General features: G+C 40.5%; 1 protein-coding gene across 4 annotated transcripts in view; it reads right to left on the reverse strand.

Annotated features, from left to right (window-relative positions):
- SGCG (sarcoglycan gamma) overlaps nt 1-25,478 on the reverse strand; it is a 678,395-nt gene that overhangs the window by 168,192 nt on the left and 484,725 nt on the right. For all 4 annotated transcript variants that reach the window (XM_073613440.1, XM_073613439.1, XM_073613441.1 and 1 more), the window contains exon 4: nt 16,119-16,206. In XM_073613440.1, the coding sequence (XP_073469541.1) occupies nt 16,119-16,206 (88 nt within the window). The remainder of the gene's footprint in view (nt 1-16,118; nt 16,207-25,478) is intronic.

Genomic DNA, 25,478 nt, shown 5'->3' on the forward strand with positions numbered 1-25,478 from the left:
CAGAGCAGAAATAGCATTTTCAATGTGTTGAAGATGACCTTATTGAAATTACATAATTTGCTTAGATTATTTGAAAATGTGATGCAGTACCCAAAGTATTTTGATAAATAATATTAAACTAAAACTATATTACCCTCAAACATGTTACTGGCAACCCCCAATATACACAGTCCCATTTTACATGTACTTGCTTTCATACAGTAGTGGCAAAGTGTACCCATTTATTTTCTGGTGTCCAAAGGGTAGTGGGCTCCAAGACGAAGGGGTGACAACATATGTCCTCAGTCTTGAGGGTGCATATCAGGTGTTTCCAGTTTGCATGACATTATCTAGATTGATCTATAAACAGATCTAGATGAATGCTTCCGTATGGCATAACTTCATGTTAGCGATAACCTTAGTGGTCAGGTTAGCAGAAGGTCAATGGTTAGGACCAGATTTAAGGTTAAGCAATAGGGTTACATTTTGGTTTTAAAGGTGGTGTTTTGTTTAGGTTATCTATTATGGTTAAAGTTTAGGAATCAGGATAAGAGTTGCATGTTAAGGTTAGGCATCCAATAGTGTCACTGGTCTGTGAGTGGAGTCCTTGGGTGTCATCTCTGTAGAGAGGAGGGGTGTCCATAGGTGTCATTCATTTATTGGGTCTGTGTGTGTCATCAGTACACAGTGTAAAGTTAATACTAAATTAAAATTATACTGTCTAGTTTTACAAATACTGGATTTTATACTTTTAACATTTCTGTCAGATTTTTACTTCAGCCTGTGACCCCCATTGGGTAGATTTTCCTTCACATCATGTCCTTGTGACGTCCCTTGGAAAAAATGAGGTATGTAGTAATCACCAGGGCAGGACAATGCAGATAACAATAAAAAACATTGTCAGAAGTTCTAACCCTTCCTCACTGTACTAAAATGTGCTTTTGCCCCTTTAGAGAGATCTACCATCACTTCCTGTCCTGACTCCAACCCTTCCCTGCTCTATTAACCAATTCCGGACTGCCCACCGCACATATACTGTGGCAGGGCGGCCCAGCTGTGCGAAACAAGGAACCTGTATGTTTTTTCCTTGTCTGGGTCTTGGGAGCATGAGCTGTGATGGCCGCCGGGACCCACAGATCGTTCGCTGGAGAGACAGAACAGCGGTCTGCCTATGTAAATAAGGCAGACCGTCGTTCTGTCAGGAAGAGAGATATTGTGTTCTTGCTAATCGGGAACACAGATGTGTCTCTTCCTCCAGTCAGTCTATCCCCCAAACAGTTAGAAAACATTCCCTTGGAACACACTTAACCCTTTGATTGTCACTGATGTTAACCCCTTCCCTGCCAGTGTCATTTATACAGTGACAGTGCATTTTTTTTAGCACTGATCACTGTATTGGTGTCACTGGTCAACAAAAAGTATCGGTCCAATTTGTCCGGCGTAATGTCCCAGTCCCGCTAAAAATCACTGAGTACACCCCTCACATTTTTATAAATATTTTATTATATCTTTTCATGTGACAACACTGAAGAAATGACACTTTTCTACAATGTAAAGTTGTGAGTGTACAGCTTGTATAACAGTGTAAATTGGTTGTCCCCTCAAAGTAACTCAACACATAGCCATTAATGTCTAAACCGCTGGCAAAAAAAGTGAGTACACCCCTAAGTGAAATTGTCCAAATTGGACCCAAAGTATCAATATTTTGTGTGGCCATCATTATATTCCATAACTGCGTTAACCCTCTTGGGCATGGAGTTCACCAGAGCTTCACAGGATGCCACTGGAGTCCTCTTCCACCCCTCCATGACAACATCATGGAGCTGGTGGATGTTAGAGACCTTGCGCTCCTCCACCTTCTGCTTGAGGATGCCCCACAGATGCTCAATAGGGTTTAGGTCTGAAGACATGTTTGGGCAGTTATTTTGAGGCGACAGCAAATTTACACTGTTATACAAGCTGTACGCTCACTATTTTATATTGTAGCAAAATGTAATTTCTTCAGTGTTGTCACATGAAAATATATAATAAAATATTTACAAAAATGTGAGGGGTGTACTCACTTTTGTGAGATACTGTATGCTAATTGGGATTTTTTTTTACCAAAAATACGTAGCAAAATACATATTGGCCTAAATTGATGACAAAATTAGATTTTTTACATTTTTTTTTTATTGGATGTGTTTTATAGCAGAAAGTAAAAAATACTGTTTTTTTTTCACAATTGTAGCTCTTTTTTTGTTTATATCTCAAAAAATAAAAACCGCAGAGGTGATCAAATACCACCAAAAGAAAGCTCTATTTCTGGGAAAAAAGGACATCAATTTTGTTTGTGTACAGCGTAATTGTCAGTTAAACTAACGTAGTGTCGTATCCCAAAAGATGGCCTGGTTATTAATGGGGTAAAACCTTCCGGGGCTAAAGTAGTTAAAAGGATAAAACATTTAAATTACCCCTTCCTTCCCAAGCCTTCTGGAGGAACCTGGGAAAACTAAGAATCCCAAATCTCACAAAAAGACACTCCCGTACAGGGTAAGGGACTACAGTACTTAAGTCCTATTCACACCATTGTGCTTTGGTAACACATGTGTTACCATTATGCACATTGGTATGCTGCAAAGCCACTCATTCTGAATGGCACCCAGTGCTACCTGCTGGTGAATACACATTGCAGTGCTGAGCAACATGTCTTGAAGAGTTTATGCCTAACTGGCCTTAAAGTGATTATAAAGGTTATTTTTCTTTTGAATAACAAACACGTCATACTTACGGCTCTGTGCAATGGTTTTGCCAAACCACCTCTTCTGGGGTCCCCCGCCGTCACTTTCCACTTCTCCTCTTCTCTATCTACCCCCATAGCAAACAGCTTCCTACAGGGGCAGATATGTGGACTCAATTGCGAGCCCAGCTGTGTGTGTCTACAGACACACATACTGTGACTTGGCCTTGCTACCTCCACTACCTCCTCTCCTGTGAAAAAAGAGAGAGCAGAGAAGAGCAGTTGACTATCTGAGACTAACCTATGTAAAAAAGTATGTACTTACCTATTTTCAGCCAGCAGCATCTGTAGGGAACACACTGTAGGAGTTGCATGTATATCCTGATATTCAACTCTATTGAGAAGACTCAAAGCTAAGTTTAATGAAGCTAACTCATTCCTGAACAAGGGTATTAAAGTGAAACTTTACCTGAAAATGGAAGTTCCGCTTTTTCTCCACCCACCCTCCTCCTTCAACACTTCTGGAGTTTTTTTATTTCTTTTTACAGAGCGGGTACCTATTTTTGGCAGATACTCGCTCCCACTTCCTCTCAGCTCACCTAGGTGATCCAAGTGGAAGTTCAGGCCCCCTCCCCACCCACAACTTGCCACTGGTGAGCCTGCGATGATGACTGGCACCCCCTAAGCAGCCAGTAAATGGCCAGACCGACTGCACGTAATTTGTGTACATGCCTGTGGGTGTGTACATGTCTGTGTGTACATGTTTGTGTGTGTACATGCCTGTATGTGTATGTCTCTGTGTGTACATGTCTGTGTGTGTGTACATGCCTGTGAGTGTGTACATGTCTCTTTGTATACATGCCTGTTTGTGTACAATGCCTATGTGTGTGTATACATGCCTGTGTGTATGTGTGTACATGCATGTCATATATACACATGTGAGTGGTGCTGAGAGCGTACAGGTGTGAGGGGGGCTGAGGCACTGAAGGACTTGGTGGGATGGCTAGCGGGCAGATTTGGTGGGACGGCCAGTTGGCGGGACCTTGGGGAATTTGGTGGTCAGGCTCAGGGGGGGGGGCAGGGCAGGCCTAAAGCTGTATAAGGGCCCCACAATTTTTGATGTCTGCCCTGTGACAGAGCAGGTAAGTATACCATGTTTGTTATTTTTTTTTTTTTTTTTTTAATTAAGTTTTAATGTCACTTTAAAATGTTGGAGTAGTGTTTTAAGACACTGCTGGACCCAGAGTAGACATCTCTTGGGAGGGTAGCTATGCCATCTTTTTATTCCCCAAAACATGAAAGCACACCAAAAACAAATATAGATAAGAAGAAGAGGTGAGTTACTAGCTTTGTGTGCTGGGCAGGAGGTGAGAATATGCATTGCTTTATTTCATATGATCCATATGGTCCATTGTATGTAACAATTGCCAACTTCATTAAAAACTCAGATTTTTACATCCTGGTATACAAACTTTCATATAGCATCTGATGCACTTATGTGCAGGAACTCTGATAATTCTTCTTAAAGTTAAGACATTAGGTTGCACGGGCTGTATATACATTTTTTAAAAGTAAAAAAAAAACCCAGAAAAATATATATATACATGTGATCAGGGTGCTAATATTTGAGATTAAAAACTGGGGAAGGACTGGAGGGTTCTACGCATCCACGATCACAAGATCAGCATTATATATATAGATATATATATATATATATATATATATATATATATATATATATATATATATATATATATCTATCTATATATATAAAATGGTCAAATAAATACATGGAGTGTTTTCACTCCCACCCCACAGTAGTCTCCTTGATGTCACATCACATTACAAAATTTCTCATTTTAATACTTGTAATATTTTCTGCCCAGAAGTTTTCCAATTGAGTACACTTGCTGCCTGAAGGTGCTCTTTAAATACATTCTTACATTTCATTGGTACATTGGAAGTGTCACCATTTTTTTTCTTCACTATAATAACATTTTAACATAAATTCTCAGTATTTGAATATTATGTTGCTTATAATTTCTCCATATTTGAATGTTCTGTTTATATATCACTTGTATGTTTGTTCGTTTTTTGTTTTTTTTGCAGCAAAAAGATATATTAATCAAGTGCCAAGTTTCAAGCAGGCCAAAATTACAACTTTCTTTTCTAGTCAGTGAAAATACAATATTTTAATTATTCATGATATTTACTGAAGGAGAAGCAAATATCTAAGGTAATAGATGGATCAACACTCGATGCCCAGAGCATACAGAGGCAAAAAGTTAATTGCTTTGTGGAGCTGCCAATTAGAACTTAATGAATTTCATGATAAAATATGGTTTGCATTCATGCGTACTACGAATAAGAGAGACAACACAATACGAGGGACTTGAAGGCATATTCTGAATAGATACAGCAAGCTTCTAAAGGAGTGCAGCGAAAGAAGGAAAAGGGCCGGGGCTGTCATAGATAGTTCTTGATTAAAGCTTTCTCTGTTGGAGATGAACAACACACCTGAGGCCAGTTGCAAAATAAACACATACTGCTTTATTAGATGAACCACATGAATCGTGTGTATTCTATTTGTTTTGGCTGCAGGTATAGTCAGTTCAGAGAATACATTCTACCACTTCTACTAATGTAGATAAAATACCTGTTGACTTCACGTTGATACACAATAAACACAGGACTGATCTGATGTCTTTTTAATGCCATGTTCACTCTATATATTTTTAATGGGTGGCCATGACACTGGGGTCAGACAGCTAACATGGGTGTTTAAAGCTCTTTAGGACTATAGAAGCAATATCTTCCTGAACAGAATTTATATGTCATTCTCCTACTAAACTGTAATGCCACGTACACACGATCGAAAATGCCGCCAGCAAAACTCTGATGAGAGCTTTTGGTCGGAAAATGCGACCGTGTGTATGCTCCATCGGTCTTTTCCAGCCAGCAAAAGATTGAGAGCATGCTCTCTATTTTTCGGTCGGGGAAAGTTCATATCCGAAAATGCGATAGTCTGTATGCAATTCGGACGCGCAAAAAATCACGCATGCTCAGAATCAAGTACGAGACAGAATCGCTTAAGTACGAGGCAGAAGCGCTCATTCTGGTAAAAAGAGCGTTCGTAATGGAGATAGCACATTTGTCACGCTGTCATCTTTTAATGCAGTGCATTATTTTGTTCTTTATAATGCTAGAAGAATGAATTTGTTTTGCTGTTGAGTTCTCACAAACTTATATCTTTATTATTTCTCGTGATCTCCTGAATAATCTTTTTTGTTTTTAAAGCCAGATCTCAATAATAATGTTTAGAATTATTTTTATAGTCCTTTTTTTTTGTTTTGTTTTTAATCAAGATCTCCTGTTTTTTTGATTATTTTTAAATTATTTTCTAGTGATCTCCATATTTTTTTTTTTGTGTGTGTGTCAAGTTTCCACAACAACATTATTATCTTGTATTTTTAAAGCTCAAGGAGGTTGGTTGTTGTCCCTTGTTAATTTGACATTGTATTTTTGAAATGTACCTGCCTACTCACAAACAAACTGTCCTATTTGAAAAAAAAACATAGGCAAGTATTTTCATATAAAAAAATCTACATTTATTCTGGCTCATAACAAAATAAAGAGGAAGGCAACGCTGGAGAATCTGCTTGAATTTGCGAAGCCTTTGTACCCCAGGGCACACATCAACTCTTTGTAACTAAAAACTGGTAGCCTGAGAAGTCCATATAATAAGGAGCACAATCTGGTCCAGGACTCCCAGAGATCATGTACAGCAGCAGATGACATATATGTCCCCAGGCTGTGGTACTACTACAGCCTGCATCTTCTGTCAGACCAGACTGAACCCAGGCCATCACTTTCTTGTCTTCCCTGCAGCCTTCCCTCCATGCTTCCCTGCAGCCTTCCTTGGAGGCTGTGGCTCTGGAGGTGGACTTGTGACAGGAGGAGGAGGAGGATGGGCGAGCGCATATAAGTGCATGTTCTCACTAATTTGGCCCCTCAACCCCTTCCGAAGGGACTGAAAAATAAGATTCTCACACATGAAGTGTTGGCCCTCCTCCATTTGCTGCAATTTTGTAGCTACATGGCAGCCATAGGCCTCTTCAGCGTTAGGAGGTGTTTTCAGGGCCGCATTAGCCTCCTTAATGAGGCCCAGTGCTGCCTCCTCCACGTTACTCCCCTTCCTGTCCCTTTTTGTTGTAAGGTGGAGGGGAGGCACCTGGGATTGGGTGAGGCTACTGGGCCTGGATGACACTTATCCCTGCCTCCTCCTGGCTGACACTTACCCCCGCCTCCTCCTGGCTGCCACTTTCCAGAGCCTCGTCCTGGCTGAGGTCTTCCTGTGTATGAAAAAGGAACATAGTTGTAGATTTTGGTTCATCAATCACACACAATTTTCAGCTCATGACTGTTGCAAATTTAATGTTAATAAATAGAAAAGACTATCATTCTGACCCCAGCATTTTTCATTCTTGTCCCAATCATTTTTGGCCACTAATGTCTATTGATATGTAAAACACTTTTTGTTAAATCATTCGTCATTTGTTATCAATAATAACATCTAATTAACACCAATAATTTTCGGACAATAAATATGTTCAAAAATACTATACTTGGCTCCAGCTGGGCTCCTCAACTTCTTCCAGGATGGAAGGGCCAGGTTGGTCCTCGGAAGCCTCAGCTGGGGTTGAGGGTGGATGGTAGTGTAGAAAGTGATTCCCTGGCTTCAATCTGGTCTTCCAGAAACTGCATCGTGTTGTAGTACCACAGACTGGGTACATACACATCCTTTGCTGCTGCTCCTGATCTCATGGAAGCCTGGACCTTATTAAGCTCCTTCCTATACGTACTTCTCAAGCTACCAATTTTCTTATCCACAAACTTGATGTCTGCATCGGGGACCTGCGTCTTCACAAATTGCAGCAGTTTCTCCAGCGATGCCTTCCTAGCTGGTTTATTTTGATGTATCTGTCTATGAACTGGCCCATGAATTTAGGGTCTTTGAATTGTTAATATTTGCTGCAAGACAAAACACAAGACAAAAACGCTAATATCAAGCTAAACTCTCCAAATCTTACCCCAATATAGGCCTCAATCTCGAAACAGTATATGCCACTGATGTCCCAAGTTAAAATGTTACTTTTGTTCTATTGTTTGGCACTTCCTCCACTCACGTACGACACACGCGTGTTAGCTTTATATCCACCCGTGACGCCCGCCCCTGACATTCTTTCTCGAATATTCGTCCGCCCCTTCTCTTTCATCGCAGTGGGAGAGGAACATGGCGGAGACACAGCAGGTGCGTGATAATAGCAGTAACGAGGAGGAGGACAGCCAGAGCCCGAAACGTCCCGATCCTACAGGAGATTTAAGGCCTCAAATATGGCCTTTGTAGAGATGGTGGACATCTTGAAGAGGGCTGACTATGAAGGGAAGTATGGACCATACCTAAACCCAAATGTGAGAAAGGCCAAGATCATGACTAAAGTTGTGAAGAGTCTGCACAGAAATTTTGGGTTACGACGATCCAAGGAGCAATTGCCATTTTCAACTGTACAACAGTAAAGAAAAGCTCCATGTGCTTTTCTTTACTGTTGTACAGTTTAAAATGGCTACCTTCATGTTCATAGGCACAGTAATCGGTTGTAGGAAACATTGTTCGTTTGCCAACTACATAGGATGTTTTGGGCAGGTACAGGGTTAACTACATTTGGTCATGCTAATTTGTATAAAAATAAGTTTAGGACATTCTTGTCTAGATGTGTTTGAAACTAGAAAGAATTGCAAACTTGATTCAGTGTAATGTAAGGAGAGGACACTCAGCAGCTGTTTACACATCTGGACTCAGGAGCACTAGTGTGGGACACAAGAACAAACTTTTTAGGGTGTCCCACACAGGTACTCCAGTGGATACTTGGGGTGTCTCCATGTGTGAAACTTGTCCAAAAAAGGTAAGTATTCCAGCTTTGATAAGTGAAAAAATCATGTCTTCAGCTTGGAACTCTGACAAAAAAGACAATTAACCCCACTTCCAAACAATGTTTCATATTCCTATTTCTGGCCTCAAATATCTGTGTGCTAAGTATACCTTTTGTTTCATTCTCATAGGGGAGAAAAGACTCCGGACGTCTGAGGACACCAGGAAACCCCCACCTTCTGAAGAAGGGGAATAGAGGACACCACAACCTGAGGATGTGGAGGAAGGAGAGTTGGTTGAGATTGTCACCACAACAGGTGAGTGTCTGACACCAAAGATTCAGGTAATAGATGTATGCCTGCATATTTATAATACATGGTGTGTATTTTTTCTTTTAGGTGATGTGCATATTGTGGAAGAACAATCTACTCATTTCACGACTGACAGTGCACAAAGGCTAATCCAGGACATAATTTTTTGTAGTCAGGTTTTAGACCTCAAAATAGAACAAAAACTGAAGAACATGATTGATGTACTAGGAAGAATCTAAAGAACACCAAAATGACACCATTTTCAATTTTTGGGGTCCAATTTTTTTCTATTTTTTTACACATTTTAAAAGCCAAATTTTGAAGATGCACACAGTGTGTCAACATGTGCTATCTGCCATCAGGGAATATCAATGTATGCATTTTGTGGGTGCAACCCCTTCCTCGTAACTCAAGTAGGTGAGAGGAAGTGGTTGCACCCCCAAAACATGTCCATTGATCCCCCATGATGGAAGATAGCACATGTTGACATTAGGAATGGGATCAGGAGGGAAATCCCCAGTTTGACTCCCAATTTGTGTGCATCTTTAAAATGTGGCTTTTACAGGGGGACATCACCCCATCTGATGAAGGCAATATCAACACATTTTTGACACTATAATGTCTGATATTGCCTTCAGTTTTTTAATGCTGAACTTTGTAAGTTCCTGAGTTGTGTATATTATGTTTTGAAACATGCCTGTTTATGTACTAAAAAAATATTTTCAAGGTAAAACTTAAAAAAAAAAAAAAAATATGTTTTTTTATAAAAAAAAAAAAAAATTTACAACGCACATGTGAATGTGCACGGAGTAAAAGGTTTTATACTCAACAATGTGTGGCTTCTTCTTTCAATGCTCAGTACCATTTTTTGTATTAAGTTGGTGTTTACAGTGACAATGGGTGTTATTTAATAATGGAAAAACCACTTGGTACTACAAGTGCACTAGGAGAACCTAGGAGACAGCTCAAAGAAAGACAAGCAGTAAATCAAAATCAAGATTTGATCAGATAATATCTAAAATAATTACACATTTGCTGGCATAGTAATGGCCCCCCTACCCGTAAAAAAATCTACATATTTTTGACGCACTTCACATGCGCTTTGGGGGGGCAAGCCAGGATGGCCAGTTTCCAGGGCCGTCAGTGTATTTTCTGGAAGTCTGGCCTCAGGCCCAACTTAGGCAACATAATTCGGAGCATTTTTCTTCAAAAAGTTGTGAAGTATGCAGCATGCTGGAACTATGTGGTTAAGTTTGTACTCCGCCATATTAATAGCCTTAAGAAATAGGCAGAACCAGCTGGCCATTATCCCAAAGGCATTCTCCACGACTCTTCTGGCTCCGGCCAGCAGGTAATTTAAAACCCTCTTCTCCGGGGTGAGGGTCCTCTGGGGGAATGACCTCATCAGGTGATCACCCAGACCAAATGCTTCATCAGTGATAAAAACAAATGGGAGTCCTTCCACGTTCACTTCTGCAGGTGGCAATTCCAAGCCACCACTCTGGAGACGTCGGTAGAACTCGGTCTGGGCAAAGACTCCACCATCTGACATCCAGCCATTCTTCCCCACGTCCACATAGAGAAACTTGTATGTCCCCGACACCACCGCCATCAACACAATACCATGAAACCCCTTATAGTTAAAATAGTATGACCCCCGAGTGGGGTGGTGGAACGATGTGGATGTGCTTCCCATCGATTGCCCCTCTGCAGTTGGGAAAGTCCCAGCGATGAGCAAATTGGGAAGCCACAGTCTGCCATTCCTGTGGCTTTGAAGGAAACTGTGGAGTCAAAAAAGAAAAAATAATTATTAGTACTTTTGCACATAACATTGCAAGCAGATTAGACACAAACATTCTTGGCCAACATCAATATAACATTTATTTTAAGGAGTATTTAAAGACAAAAATATAAGGTCCACTTATCGGATTCCTCACCCCCTCTGATGGCCCACTGCAAACATTTTGAGTGTTATAAATGAGTTTTGGACCCCAAAAAAAGCCTCTGGCACTCTGCCTGAATTTAAGGACAACAATAACACTTGGACACATTTTAGGGGGTGTTTAGGGTAAAGCACTACAATGGAGCTGCAAAAATACATTGTTAAGTGACTAGGCTAGGTGTATATGGGCCCAGGATAGCATGCTGGGGAGGTTAGTGAAGGCAAATATGCATGAAGGACAAAAAAGGAGCATTAAAAGCTTCCAGCATGCATAAGGACAAAGGGGACATTCACAGCATAATACAATCATGGTAATTAGGGAATGATGAAAGAAATACAATACATTAGCATAAATTAAATACATAGATTGTGATGTTAAAGGAGAAAACTTACCCTAATATAGTCCTTCTGCAGGACCTGTATGATGGCAGAACAGGTCTCTGGAATAATGATCCCCAGAGCCTGGGGGGAGATGCCTGTAGAGAACTTGAGGTCCTGTAGACTTCTCCCCATTGTGCAACGTAGCTATAAGCCTCTGCTCCGGAGTGATGGCTTGCTGCATGCAGGTGTCATGCTTCATAATATAAGGGGACAAAAAAGCCAACAGACAGTGAAAAAGGGGGTCCCTCATCCGGAGAAAATTCCTGAAATCATCAGGGTTATTCTCCTGGATCTCACGCAGCAAAGGCATATGAGAGAATTGGTCACGCTGGAGCAACCAATTCTTAGTCCATAAACTCCTCCCCACCCTGTTCATGGACTGGGCTTGGGTCAAAGCAAGAACCCCAACACCAAGCCCCCTCGCAGCACGAACTCTACGATGAGCACGTACCCGCAACATGGCTTCAAAAAGGTCAGCTGGTCAGAACAAACTAACAGAACGCACTGAAGAACAGCAAGGCCTGTGAAGAGCGAGCTGAAAATCAGAAACGAGCGAACAAGAACGCACTGAAAAACACATACGAACTGACTACACTCACTGAAAACCAGATACATACCCACAAGTGCAAACTGAAGAGCAGTAGCGGACTGAAAAGCACAAAAGCTGAAAAGCGCAAATCGTCTCTCACCAAACTTCTACTAACACGAGATTAGCAGAAGGAGACCAAAGGGTGGCGTACTGGCTATTGAACTTCCATTTTCTAGTCTCGTCGTACATGTTGTATGTCACCTCGTTCTTGACTGTCGGAATTTGGTGTGACCGTGTGTATGCAAGACAAGCTTGAGCGGAATTCCGTCGGAAAAACCATCCAAGTTTTTTCGGACGGAAATTCCGATCGTGTGTACGCGGCATTACTCTCTTCAACTGTTACTGACTTTTAGGGCTCATGTGGTATGTCTCTGAAGAACACTCTACAGTGGACCCAATGCAATGGAGCAATAATCTGTGCAAAACCATAATGGCTGATGGGTGGTCAAAACAGGCAACTGATTCACTGTTTACTACCCTACCAACCACCCACCTAGAGTGTAAAATACAGCAGGGGAGGGCTGCACTCTGAATCCCTTTACAGAGCATTGGTTAGTATGAACCTAGCCTAAGTGAGGGATAGTTCAGGGTGTGTGGGTGTAGGCAGGAGTCATTTGGTTGACCCCCTTTAAAGTTAGATTTCTTCCTTAAATTCTCCAGAAAATGAGGTCATTGCAGTTCTCTGCCTGGTAAGATCTTATAGGGGAGTTGAGCTGTAAAGGAATAGGAAAATTGAGTTTTAGGGCTAAGGACTATTTCTTCTTTCCTTGGTAGGCTTCCCTGATATTAAGTTATGGCTAAAGTACACCTCTGATTCTGGGACAAGGACTTGTTAAATGCCAATGAAGTTGATATTATTTATTGCCAGTATGCTGTGAAAATATCTGCAAAGAAGTGATAATTACTTTAAGTGATCTTAAAATTTTATTAAAAGATGTGGACTGGGCCTCTGGCTGGAGAATGGTGATTCAGGAAGATGCCTGATACCTGAGAGTGTAGGTTGGGATCTATTAAAATGAATGGGTGGTAAACACTATGAGGATTTCCTTGTTCTTATGAGTTCTCATATTTATGGATGATTCTGGTGCGTACACCTTGGATTAAATGAGGAACTTTGGAGTCGGTTACATGTCTGCCGGTCTGAGTAGGAGCTGGGTGGACTGGTTGCCCTATTAACCTGTTATTGACCTTACATTGATAGCGGGGACCACCTAAATAACTGAGGATAAATCTAAATAGGACACTGCGAAGTGTGAAGTGATACACTATTGTAATGTGGATTTCTTGCGCAGAATGCACATTTAAGATTTGAATTTATGCACAGGTTCTTCAAAGCAATTGTGTTGAGCACCTGGAGTTTTGCTCAGTGGACTGTATATGGACACTTTGGGGGGATTTATTAAGACTGGACCATGCAAAATCTGGTGCAGCTTTGCATAGAAACCAATCAGCATCCAGGTTTTATTGTCAAAGCTTAACTGAATAAGCGGAAGTTAGAAGCTGATTGGCTACCATGCAAAGCTTCTAAGTTCTCCCATTTTGGTAAATCTTCCCCTTGTATATCATGTATTGTACACTTATTTACTAGGTTTGATATATATTATACATTTTTTGAGGATCACTACACTATTTATTTTTGGTTTTGATGTAATACTGTGGTGGAGTGATTTCACAGTGGTGTCAGCTGCTCTTGTCATACACTATTAGTATTGGTGATTTCACATATATTTTTTATATAATAATAATAATAATAATATATCTTTTGTATTATACAGTGGGGACGGAAAGTATTCAGACCCCCTTAAATTTTTCACTCTTTGTTATATTGCAGCCATTTGCTAAAATTAATTAAGTTCATTTTTTTTCCTCATTAATGTACACACAGCATCCCATATTGACAGAAAAACACAGAATTGTTGACATTTTTGCAGATTTATAAAAAAGAAAAACTGAAATATCACATGGTCCTAAGTATTCAGACCCTTTGCTCAGTATTTAGTAAAAGCACCCTTTTGATCTAATACAGCCATGAGTCTTTTTGGGAAAGATGCAACAAGTTTTTCACATCTGGATTTGGGGATCCTCTGCCATTCCTCCTTGCAGATCCTCTCCAGTTCTGTCATGTTGGATGGTCAACGTTGGTGGACAGCCATTTTTAGGTCTCTCCAGAGATGCTCAATTAGGTTTAAGTCAGGGCTCTGGCTGGGCCATTCAAGAACAGTCACGGAGTTGTTGTGAAGCCACTCCTTTGTTATTTTAGCTGTGTGCTTAGGGTCATTGTCTTGTTGGAAGGTAAACCTTCGGCCCAGTCTGAGGTCCTGAGCACTCTAGAGAAGGTTTTCATCCAGGATATCCCTGTACTTGGCCGCATTCATCTTTTCCTCGATTGCAACCAGTCGTCCTGTCCCTGCAGCTGAAAAACACCCCCACAGCATAATACTGCCACCACCATGCTTCGCTGTTGGGACTGTATTGGACAGGTGATGAGTAGTGCCTGGTTTTCTCCACACATACCACTTAGAATTAAGGCCAAAAAGTTCTATTTTGGTCTCATCAGACCAGAGAATCTTATTTCTCACCATCTTGAAGTCCTTCAGGTGTGTTTTAGCAAACTCCATGCAGGCTTTCATGTGCCTTGCACTGAGGAGAGGCTTTCGTCAGGCCACTCTGCCATTAAACCCCCGACTGGTGGAGGGCTCCAGTGATGGTTGACTCTCTAAAACTCTCCCATCTCTCGACTGCATCTCTGGAGCTCAGTCACAGTGATCTTTGGGTTCTTTTTTACCTCTCTCACCAAGGCTCTTCTCCCCCGATAGCTCAGTTTGGCTGGACGGCCAGCTCTAGGAAGGATTCTAGTCGTCCCAAACATCTTCCATTTAAGGATTATGGAGGCCACTGTGCTCTTAGGAACCTTAAGTGCAACAGAATTTTTTGTAACCTTGGCCAGACCTGTGCCTTGCCACAATTCTGTCTCTGAGCTCTTCAGGCAGTTCCTTTGACCTCATGATTCTCATTTGCTCTGACATGCACTGTGAGCTGTAAGGTCTTATATAGACAGGTGTGTGGCTTTCCTAATCAAGTCCATTCAGTAGAATCAAACATAGCTGGACTCAAATGAAGGTGTAGAACCATCTCAAGGATGATCAGAAGAAATGGACAGCACCTGAGTTAAATATATGAGTGTCAGAGCACAGGGTCTGAATACTTAGGACCATGTGATATTTCAGTTTTTCTTTTTTAATAAATCTGCAAAAATGTCAATTCTGTGTTTTTCTGTCAATATGGGGTGCTGTGTGTACATTAATGAGGAAAAAAATTAACTTAAATGATTTTAGCAAATGGCTGCAATATAACAAAGAGAGAAAAATTTAAGGGGTCTGAATACTTTCCATCCCCACTGTATATCCTTTTATTACTACACTTGTTTTAGCAGAGGGGTACTATCTATATAAGGGGAGCAAATCCCCCCACAGAACATGTGTCAGGTGACCAGGGCCCCCAATTCACATGGGCCTCAGATGTTCAGCTGGACAATGAGAGCCCTGATTTGGAACCATGGAGGAGATGCGGGGTTCTGCATGATGAGTGCTCCCAACCAGGTGTGGGTCATTGCTAAAGGTGACCAGGGGAATGGTGAGTGAAGGGTGTACAGCCCACCAATTATGCAAAAATGGAAGAATGTGTGTTTTGCTTGGGCTGAGATATGTCTCTGGAAAAAGTTGCCAGACCTTGAAACAGCCCTGTTCTGTAGCATGTCCCTACTGGAGAGGACCTGCTTACTATGAGATTGTATCAGAAATGTTTGCAATCTGACATGAGGCCTTCTCCTCATAAACATCTAAAAAGTACAAAATATTATATAGTAATTTTTTTTTATTATGCTCTGTGAATGGGAATACATAACAAACATATAGTGGGGGTTTTCTCAAATATGACTGCAAACATGTAAATACACATTAAGGGGGAAAAAGGGTTCTCTGCTATACTGAATTTTCCTGGACAAATTCTGTTACTACTAAAATGTGACAGGAAGAAATAGCCTGTTTTTGAAATCCAAAAACGTACAGTAGAGTGATATCAGCATGCTTTTGCACATATCTATAAAAAGAGAAAAAGATTTGTTGGTTTGATCATACCCACCTTTAGACTGATACTTTCTCTTTGCAAGTTGCTACATAAACAGTTTCACAATGTGACTAAAAAGAGTAACTCTCTATAGTCAAACGTTTTACATATGTAATGAACCCAGTACAGCAGCTTTGTCTTACCTACTGTCAATCTGCCAGTGATCTTCCCCTCATCGTTACGTGCATTGACAGTTACATTCTGCGATGAATGAAGAAGTAAGGAATTGTCCTGTGGAAGAAAAAAAAATGTAATTATTACAAATTAATGGTACAGCTATAAAAAAAGGTCACTTGTAGACTTCACATCACGTTGGGCTTATTTTATAAAAACAGAGGAAGAAAGCAAAGTGGACATAGGGGTTGATTTACTAAAGGCAAATAGACTGTCTGCTTTGCAAGTGCAGGTGCTGCAGAACTTAGTAAATTAGTAAAAGCTCTGCTGACTTCCATCATCCAATCATGTGCAAGCAAAAATGCTCTTTATTTTTATTTTCCTTGCACGTGATTGGGTATTTTTTGCAAGTGAAGCTTTACTTTATTTACTAAGCTCTGGAGCAACTGCGCTTGCAGAGTGCAACTGCACTTTGCAAAGCGCACAGTCTTTTTGCCTTTAGTAAACCAACCCCAAAGTGTCTATGTGAAACCAACCCCACTATTGTTGTAGAACAATTGTCCAAATATTCCACTGTTGTGATGACTTAGTAGGTATGGTTGCACTGGGAAACAAGTGGATTCATCACTTTTTTGATTACGCTGAATATTTCCACATAGATGTGTCTGATGTATGGAGAATCACAGGAAGTGCAGACTGCAATAGTGATGTCTAAGTTCAGTAATGACTTACCTGGTTACTGTAGTCAACAATGTTAAAGTGAATGTAAAGGCAAAACTATATTTTTAAAATTTTGGATAGAGTTAGGAAAGGTTGTAACCTCTGATAGCTGTACCTGCACTGGAGAGATTCATCCTCTCTACTATCTCTGTTGACCATTGTAATCAGGAAAGAAGGTGATGGGAAATGCAAAATATTGTCACTAGTGTAAGAAGTGATGGTAAATCTTCCAATGGAGACAAATGTCCCAGTGACAACTGTCTAAGATGAAAATTCTCCTCACTTTGGTAAGATTTCCTATAATTATCTGTTACATTATTCAGGGCAAGGAAGTGAAGGGAAATGACCTAGCATGGCACAGACAGCTTAAACTAAAAACAGCTTAAACTAAAGCCAAAGGTTGCTTTGAAAAAAGCAGACTTAGTATTTAGCTGAAATTGTCTTCCTCTGATTGTTATAGGTTACTGTATTTTGCACATAAACAATACTCATTGCATTGCTTTATTAAATACATCTATGTGTCGCCATCCTTCCTCCAAAAGTGTGCCACATTTATTCTTACTTAATAGTGTGAACAGCATTGGCAATGTAGGTAGGTGGAGTTCGGTATTCAGCAAAAAACTTAATTCCAACTCAATTCCAATGATAATGTCAACTTTTACAACATTTTAGGCAGTTCTGATACAGTAAAGCATGGTGTCAAAAGAAAAAAAATGTTAAACAGATATCCTGTTACCATTTTGTGTGGCTCTTGAAGATTCGGTTTTGACAATATGTCAAAATAAACAGATTTTTTAAAGGCTAACTAAACGTATAAACAACAATGTGATATGGTGTACTGCAGTTTCTCTGTGCCCCCCGCCCCCCCCCCCCCCCCCCTTTCTATCCTGTGTGAAGGGGAAGAGAGGGGAGAAGAGGTCAGCACTGTGCATGTGCACGGCTACATCTATTCACCCCTCTTTTCCTCTTTACACAGCATTCCAGCAGCAGCAGGAGTGATTGGCTCTTGCTGCTGTCAATCAGATGCAGTGAAGAGAAAGTGGGGGCAGCCCTAAGTCCCGCTGTGTAAGTCTATGGAGTGCAGCTCCATAGACACACAGGTCGGGAGCATGCAGACTATGCTCTACCCATAGCCAGCGGCTGGCTATGGTAGCCCGTAAAAAGAAGAGGAGGAGCCAAGATCCCCCCCGGGGACCCCATAAGAGGAGGATCGGGCCACTCTGTGAAATACCACTGCACAAAGAAGGTAAGTATAACATATATGTTACTTTAATAAGAAAACATATTTTTGACTTTAGTAACACTTTAAGGACTTATAAGTTGCAACATGTTGAATTTTAGTTTTTTGGTTTGAATGTTTTATTGGTATCTGTGAACCAAATGAAAACTTAGGTGCTGGTTTCAAATATCAGGGGTACCTATAACACTGACCTACCAGATGTGTATCCTATTTGCTGAACTCCCAGAGGTCCCACTTGTACTTGCCTTAAATATTTAAATAAAACTGAGGTGCTGTCTATAGGTGAATATCACATTGTCAAATGTAAACAGCTGTCATAGTCAAATGTACATAGTAGTAGACAGACTAACAAAGTGATACTGTGATATAAAACTGTTCCATCGGATATCTAGTAGAGCTGCTAGATGATGATTAATCTTTAAAAAATTGGGATCAATGAATTTTAAAAAAACTAAACAGAAAAGTTAGCCAAATTTTTTTGTATAATGTGAAAGATAATGTTACGTCGAGAGAATAGTGATCTTTATTCTAAGCGAAAAAATCGCGAATCTCATTTTAGCCAGAATTGTGCAGCTCTAATATCTAGGTGTTGGACCTGCATGCCCCAGGTTTAAGGGATACATTATCATCTTCAGGAACGTCAGAATGTTTTTTTCTGTTGCGAAGATTGGTTTGCACCATGCACTGTACTGTATAAATCACATAGAGAGAATCAATGACTGCTCAACCTGGCACCTGGTTTTTAATGCTAAATTGCATTATAAATAAATGTAAAAAATCTCAAAAAATTCAAAAAGCCTGTATATTCATATGAAACATGGTATGCAATATGTGCTATTTACTTTGTACAAAGCGTGTAATTTTTCTATCGTGTCTGAGCCTGGACCTTAGACTACAAGCAATGTGTCGTAGACTACAAGCAATATTTGGTGCAACACTGGTGATTATAGGGGTGATTGCTGATCTCAATTGCTGGCTGATTTTTTGCTCTGGCGAACTCCAAATATCTAATTGTCTAGGGCTGCTGCAAGTTTGATGCATAAAGCTGTGCCACTTCTCAACCTTTAACTTATAAAGTGTCAAATCCAAAAAGTTCTAAATGTCCTATGCTTACAGTATTATATTCCATAATGCTCTGTACTAAATTACAATCAAATAAGGGGAGTTGGGACTTTATCATCCCGGATTCATTTTTTTTATTATTCCTTTGGCTGCCAGCTGTCAGGCTAATTGATTATGCTATATTATGCACCAAGTGTTTTTCATGTATACATCTACCCATATGATGTTATTGTTCTATGCATACGTATATTACGATGTTACTTAGTTATTGATTTCTGTATATGAAATTTACTATTACTCAGCAATTTGAATCGAGTATGCATATGTACACTATGAGAATACTTCATTATATGCTTTTCCATATGATGTTTATCATCCATATGTATTATACTTTTTTATATAATTTTTATTCCAATAAAACTGACCACGTTTTCTACACCAAGTCTACCACCTCATTTAAAGTCCCAAATTTCCTTTTTGTTCTACTGTACTAAATTACATTCACAAAACAGACAACAAATTGATACTACAGGTACATAGTTTCATAACGCCCTCAATGACCCCCTAAGTATTAAAGTGACAAAGTGCTTAATATTGCAAGTAATGCAAAGAAAAGAAAATTAATTTTGTAAATGCGTATAAATAAATGGTAGTTTGTATGGATAGGTGACAATGTCAAGAAAATGGCACCGACATCCCTGAATAATATATGTGAACAGGGGAAAGGTTTTGGTGGTATTTTAAAGATGCCGAGCAAAAAAGTTACTAGCAATACACCAAAATGTAAAAAAATATATAACAAAGTTTATTACACAGAATACAGTTTAGGAAGTATTTGGCTATAAATATGCTATGCAGACATAGAGACACATCTAACCAACTGATGGAACAAATGATCACTCAACAGTAACATGGAGTGACATATCCCGACATGTTTCGCCTTTTGAGGCTTCCTCAGGGGATGTTTATTGAGAAGTAGATGTGATACTGCATAGAACAAATTACAGTTAAAAACAGTACAAAAATTATAAATTATTATGTCTGCATAGCATATGTATAGCCAAATACTTTTTAAACTGTATTCTGTGTAATAAACGTTGTTATATATTTTTTAACATTTTGGTGTATTGCTAGAAACTTTTTTGCTCGGCACCTTTAAAATCCCACCAAAACCTTTCCCCTGTTTGCACATAAATAAATAAATGTGCAAATGATTCAACTGTCTATGATATATAAAATGAGTCAATTGAAATAAAATACTCGATCTGAGTGATCACTTAAAGCAGGGGTTTCAAACTGGTGGCCCTCCAGCTGTTGCAAAACTACAAGGCCCATCATGCCTCTGCCTGTGGGAGTCATGCTTGTAACTGTCAGCCTTGCAATGCCTCATGGGACTTGTAGTTTCACAACAGCTGGAGGGCCACCACATTGAGACCCCTAAGTTAAAGGATGAGTTCGAGAAGTGGAATGAGTATTTTGAAATTTATTATATTTAATTTAGAAGGACTTATTTGATACATTCTAGACACCTGACTCATTTGCACATTTCTTTATAAACATTTAAGAAATTGTTTATTCTTTGCATCACTTGCAATATTAGGCACTTTGTCACTTTAATATTTAGAGGGGTCATTGAAGGTGTTAAAAAACTGTATACCTATAAATAAATCTGTTTTATTATATATATATATATTGAGCAAAGATCATCATAAAAAAATAATACTGTGAACATAACACATTTAGCACTCTTTTGAGTTTGATACTTTAAGGTCAAATATTGAGAAGCAGTGTACACTTAGCCCTGGTTCACACTGCCACAACTTGTCTTGCTACTTAAGAGTTCAAAGTCGCATGAAACGTCGCGCCCGATTAACAGCAATAGAACTGCTCCAATTGGTGCGACTCAAGACGCTCCACCTTAGAACAAGGTTCCTGCACTACTTTGGGGCAACTTCAACACAACTTGCATTGACTTCAAGCCAGGGCTCGTACAACAATTAATGAACTATGTTTTGTAACAATAAGTATGATCAGTGTTAAATAATCTTCCTGTGAACAGGTCTCCATCCTTTGCTGAAAGGTGTTGGCACACTTTAAAGGGCTTTATTTCTATGTGCCTTATTGTTTGCACCCTCCTCTGACAGCCAGCTTTCTCCTCCTTTGTCCAACATTTTGGAATATAGGAAAGCCCTCCATGTCCTCTTGAACAAGGCAGAATTGTTGGGCCTGCATTGTACATGATGACATCAGACAGCTGCAACTAGTCAGGTAATGAAGTGAATGGCTTCTGCGTACTGGTTACACAGAGAGGAGGGAACCTGCAGGAGTGTGGAGTAAGTTAAGTACGGTAATTTTATTTATTCCATTCCACCTTGGCTAAGTAAGGACTTAACCCACGCACTGTGAGGGGGAGACCCCACTGCATGGTTAATTTTTACAGAAGCCAAGAGTTGGCCTTCAATATAAACAATCTACCCAGCAACTATTCCACATCAGTGTTAATTCTATAATTCATAACCAGAGGTATTTGGTATTAACTGCGAATATAATTGAGGGTGCCACAGCAAAATAAAGAGAATGTTCTCAACAAGACATTTATTACAATAGATTAAATGTCACAAAGGAACATACAGAGTATAAATCACACTGGATTTAGTTAAAAAGCAGCCTTCTATGATCATCAACAGTTTTTAAAGAGACATTTAATCTATTGGTCGAAATGACTGCGGAGATATGTTATTCCACAATTAAAGAAGATAAAAATAATTCTGTAACCAGCAAAGGAAAAATGCTACTTGTACAAAATAAAACAGCACAAGTGAAAAAGCTGTAACAGAGAGGACAATTAATTATGTCAAACGGACTGAGTAGAACGATTTAATTTGTTCAGTATGTAGCACTAACTCTCGGTGGAGCTGCTGGTTTAAAGCGGGTTGTTACCTTCACTCTTGATACCTCTGTTTCACCGGCACCAGGTCTAGGGTCCCGTTGAGTTTACCTTTGGACGATGTAGACACTAACGCTTGAGTAGATTTTCCAATGCTTTAATGAACAAACAATAAAGGAAGTAGCAGGAAAGAGGCAGAAGGAAAGTTGCAGGGAAGCTCAAATACCTTTCCTTAGTATTCTTTGGAACATTCTTAGTAACTGAACACTTGTAGTTGAGTCCCCTTGTGGGATTCAATCTTTGCCCGCCTGGATAGACCTCTCTCACTTGTCTAGCAGCGAGTACATAGCACAAACAAAAGTCTCTGCCACAGACTTGTTTGGAATAAAACCCGTACGATCCTCTGCCACAGGATGTATTGGTTTGCAATGAACGTCAGACACAGTACTTGAACCTTTAAGCCAACCCGGCAGTACTATGCAGTAAGACTACTTCAGGATACGTCCTCCAACCGAGTCACCAGGCCCCTCTCCAGACCAGCACTCTGCATGATCCTTCTATGACGGGTCCTCCCCTGGGATCTCCTCGGTTGTCCAGCTTCTTCACTCAGGATAGACAGCTCAGGACCGTTCCTCTGCTGCTGTGGTAGGCCCCAGACAGGCTTCTGGGCCCACCCACACGCCGCAGCGACGTGGGCATCCGGAACGGAGGACCATGAGGTGGTACTCTTAACGCATACCTGTCGGCCAGGAGGGACAGCAGGTGGCTGAAAACGAACCCCTAAACATGGCGTCTGTCCCATAAATACCCTCTCCCATAATGCAACTCGGAGGACCACCTCCACCGAATTGTCCCCGGGACAGAGGAGCACTCATACGCTTCAACACGTTGCTCTTCCAACACCAGCCGATGGTGACAACGACACCCACCGGCACAGTGTGGAACTACATGCAACTCAGCCAAGCTGGAACAGAGGCAAATCTAACTTCCTCTAACAAGTAACCCACAAGATTAACCTATCAGCGGTAGATTAAAAAATCTACCAGCGCTACAAGTAAATATGTAGCACACTAGAGAAGTACAATGTTCACACCTCGTCAGCTGCCGCTTTCCTGATTATTATATTTACCTGTTATTTCATTATTGTTTAATAAAGCAATCTTTGGTTTTGTTTTGCATGCGTTTCCCTTTTATGTGCTCCTTGCTGTGAAGGCCAGTTATAGGTAGGGGCAGTGGCCAGATGTTTGTTACTGATGTAATATTATTGATTGGACACACTGGACACCTTTGCAGCCATTGTGCTATGTGCTGGGTGTCCAGTGTGCCCCTGTACCTTTAACCACTTCAGCCCCGGAAAGTTTTATCCCCTTAATGACCAGAGCATTTTTTGCGATACGGCACTGCGTCACTTTAACTGACAATTGAGCGGTCGTGCAACGCTGTACCCAAACAGAATTGACGTCCTTTTTTCCCCACAAATAGAGCTTTCTTTTGGTGGTATTTGATCACCTCTGTGGTTTCTATTTTTTGCATATACCGGTAAACAAAAAAGACAAACAATTTTAAAAAAAAAAAACATTTTTTTTTTACTTTTTGCTATAATATATATATCCAAAAAAAAAATATAAAAAAACAAATTTATTTATCAGTTTAGGCCGATATATTTTCTTTTACATATTTTTGGTAAAAAAATTTGCAATGGGCTTATATTGATTGGTTTACGCAAAAGTTATCAAGTTTACAATCTACGGGATATATTTAGGGACTTTTATTTTTTAAATAATTTTTACTAGTAATGGCGGCAAACTGTGATTTTTAGCAGGACTACAACATTGCGGCAGACAAATATGACCCCAAATGACACTTTTTGGGGACCAGTGACATTATTACATTGATCAGTGCTAAAAAAAATGCACTGATCAATGTAAAAATGATACTGGCAGGGAAGGGGTTAACACTAGGGGGGCGATCAACGCTGTTCCCTCAGCGTGTTCTAACTGTAGGGGGGATGGGCTTACTGAAACATGACAGAGATCACTGCTCCCGATGACAGGGAACAGAAGATCCCTGTCATGTCACTAGACAGAACAGGGAAATGCCTTGTTTACATAGGCAGTTCCCCGTTCTGCCTCTCCTCGCTGCGATTGCGGGTCGCCGGCGGACAGTCTGCGGGACTCGCGGGCATTCTCCCGCGGCGTGCTCATTAGCCTGCTTTTGTGGACTGACAGGTACATCAGTTTGCACAGGAGAGCCGACCTGCCGCAGTATATCTGCATCAGCAGGGCGGAAAGTGGTTAAGGAGGGCTGGGCAACTTCCAGGCTTACCTGCTCTCTATCTATTAGAATGTATGTGCTCCCACTGTGGAGGCTCTCATAAATTTACAAGAGTTAGGACTGCAGAAATATCGGGGTGCCTTGGAGTGGCTCTGCAGCTTACACGTGCATTTGCAAATGTGTGCTAACTAAACTCCTGTTTTTAAAGCATACTGTTAGACAGGACAATTCAGTTGGTAGCAGACTGGCTGGTGAGTTGAGCTGGAAATTCTCCTTGGTTTTGTTTTGTATGTGTTGCCCTTCCATGTGCTCCTTGCTGTGAAGGCCATTTATAGACGGGGGCAGTGTCCAGTTGTTTGTTACTAATAAAGCAATCTAGCCTTCAATTAAACATACAGTATCTCACAAAAGTGAGTACACCCCTCACATTTTTGTAAATATTTTATTATATCTTTTTATGTGACAACACTGAAGAAATTACACTTTTCTACAATGTAAAGTTGTGAGTGTACAGCTTGTATAACAGTGTAAATTTGCTGTCCCCTCAAAATAACTCAACACACAGCCATTAATGTCTAAACCGCTGGCAACAAAAGTGAGTACACCCCTAAGTGAAAATGTCCAAATTGGGCCCAATTAGCCATTTCCCTCACCCAATGTTATGTGACTCGTTAGTGTTACAAGGTCTCAGGTGTGAATGGGGAGCAGGTGTGTTAAATTTGGTGTTAATCGCTCTCCGTCTCTTATACTGGTCAATGGAAGTTCAAAATGGCACCTCATGGCAAAAAACTCTCTGGGGATCTGAAAAAAAGAATTGTTGCTCTACGTAACAATGGCCTAGGCTATAAGGAGATTGCCAGTACCCTGAAACTGAGCTGCAGCACGGTGTCCAAGACCATACAGCAGTTTAACAGGACAGGTTCCACTCAGAATAGGCCTGGCCATGGTCGCCCAAAGAAGCTGAGTGCACATGCTTAGCGTCGAATCCAGAGGTTGTCTTAGGGAAATAGACGTATGAGTGCTGCCAGCATTTTTGCAGAGGTTGAAGGGGTGAGGGGTCAGCCTGTCAGTGCTCAGACCATACGCCGCACACTGCATCAAATTGGTCTGCATGGCTGTCCTTGCAGAAGGAAGCCTCTTCTAAAGATGATGCACAAGAAAGCCCGCAAACAGTTTGCTGAAGACAAGCAGACTAAGGACATGGAT

The sequence above is a fragment of the Aquarana catesbeiana genome, linkage group LG02, assembly GCF_042186555.1.
Source record: "Aquarana catesbeiana isolate 2022-GZ linkage group LG02, ASM4218655v1, whole genome shotgun sequence".
In the NCBI taxonomy this organism is placed as follows: domain Eukaryota; kingdom Metazoa; phylum Chordata; class Amphibia; order Anura; family Ranidae; genus Aquarana; species Aquarana catesbeiana.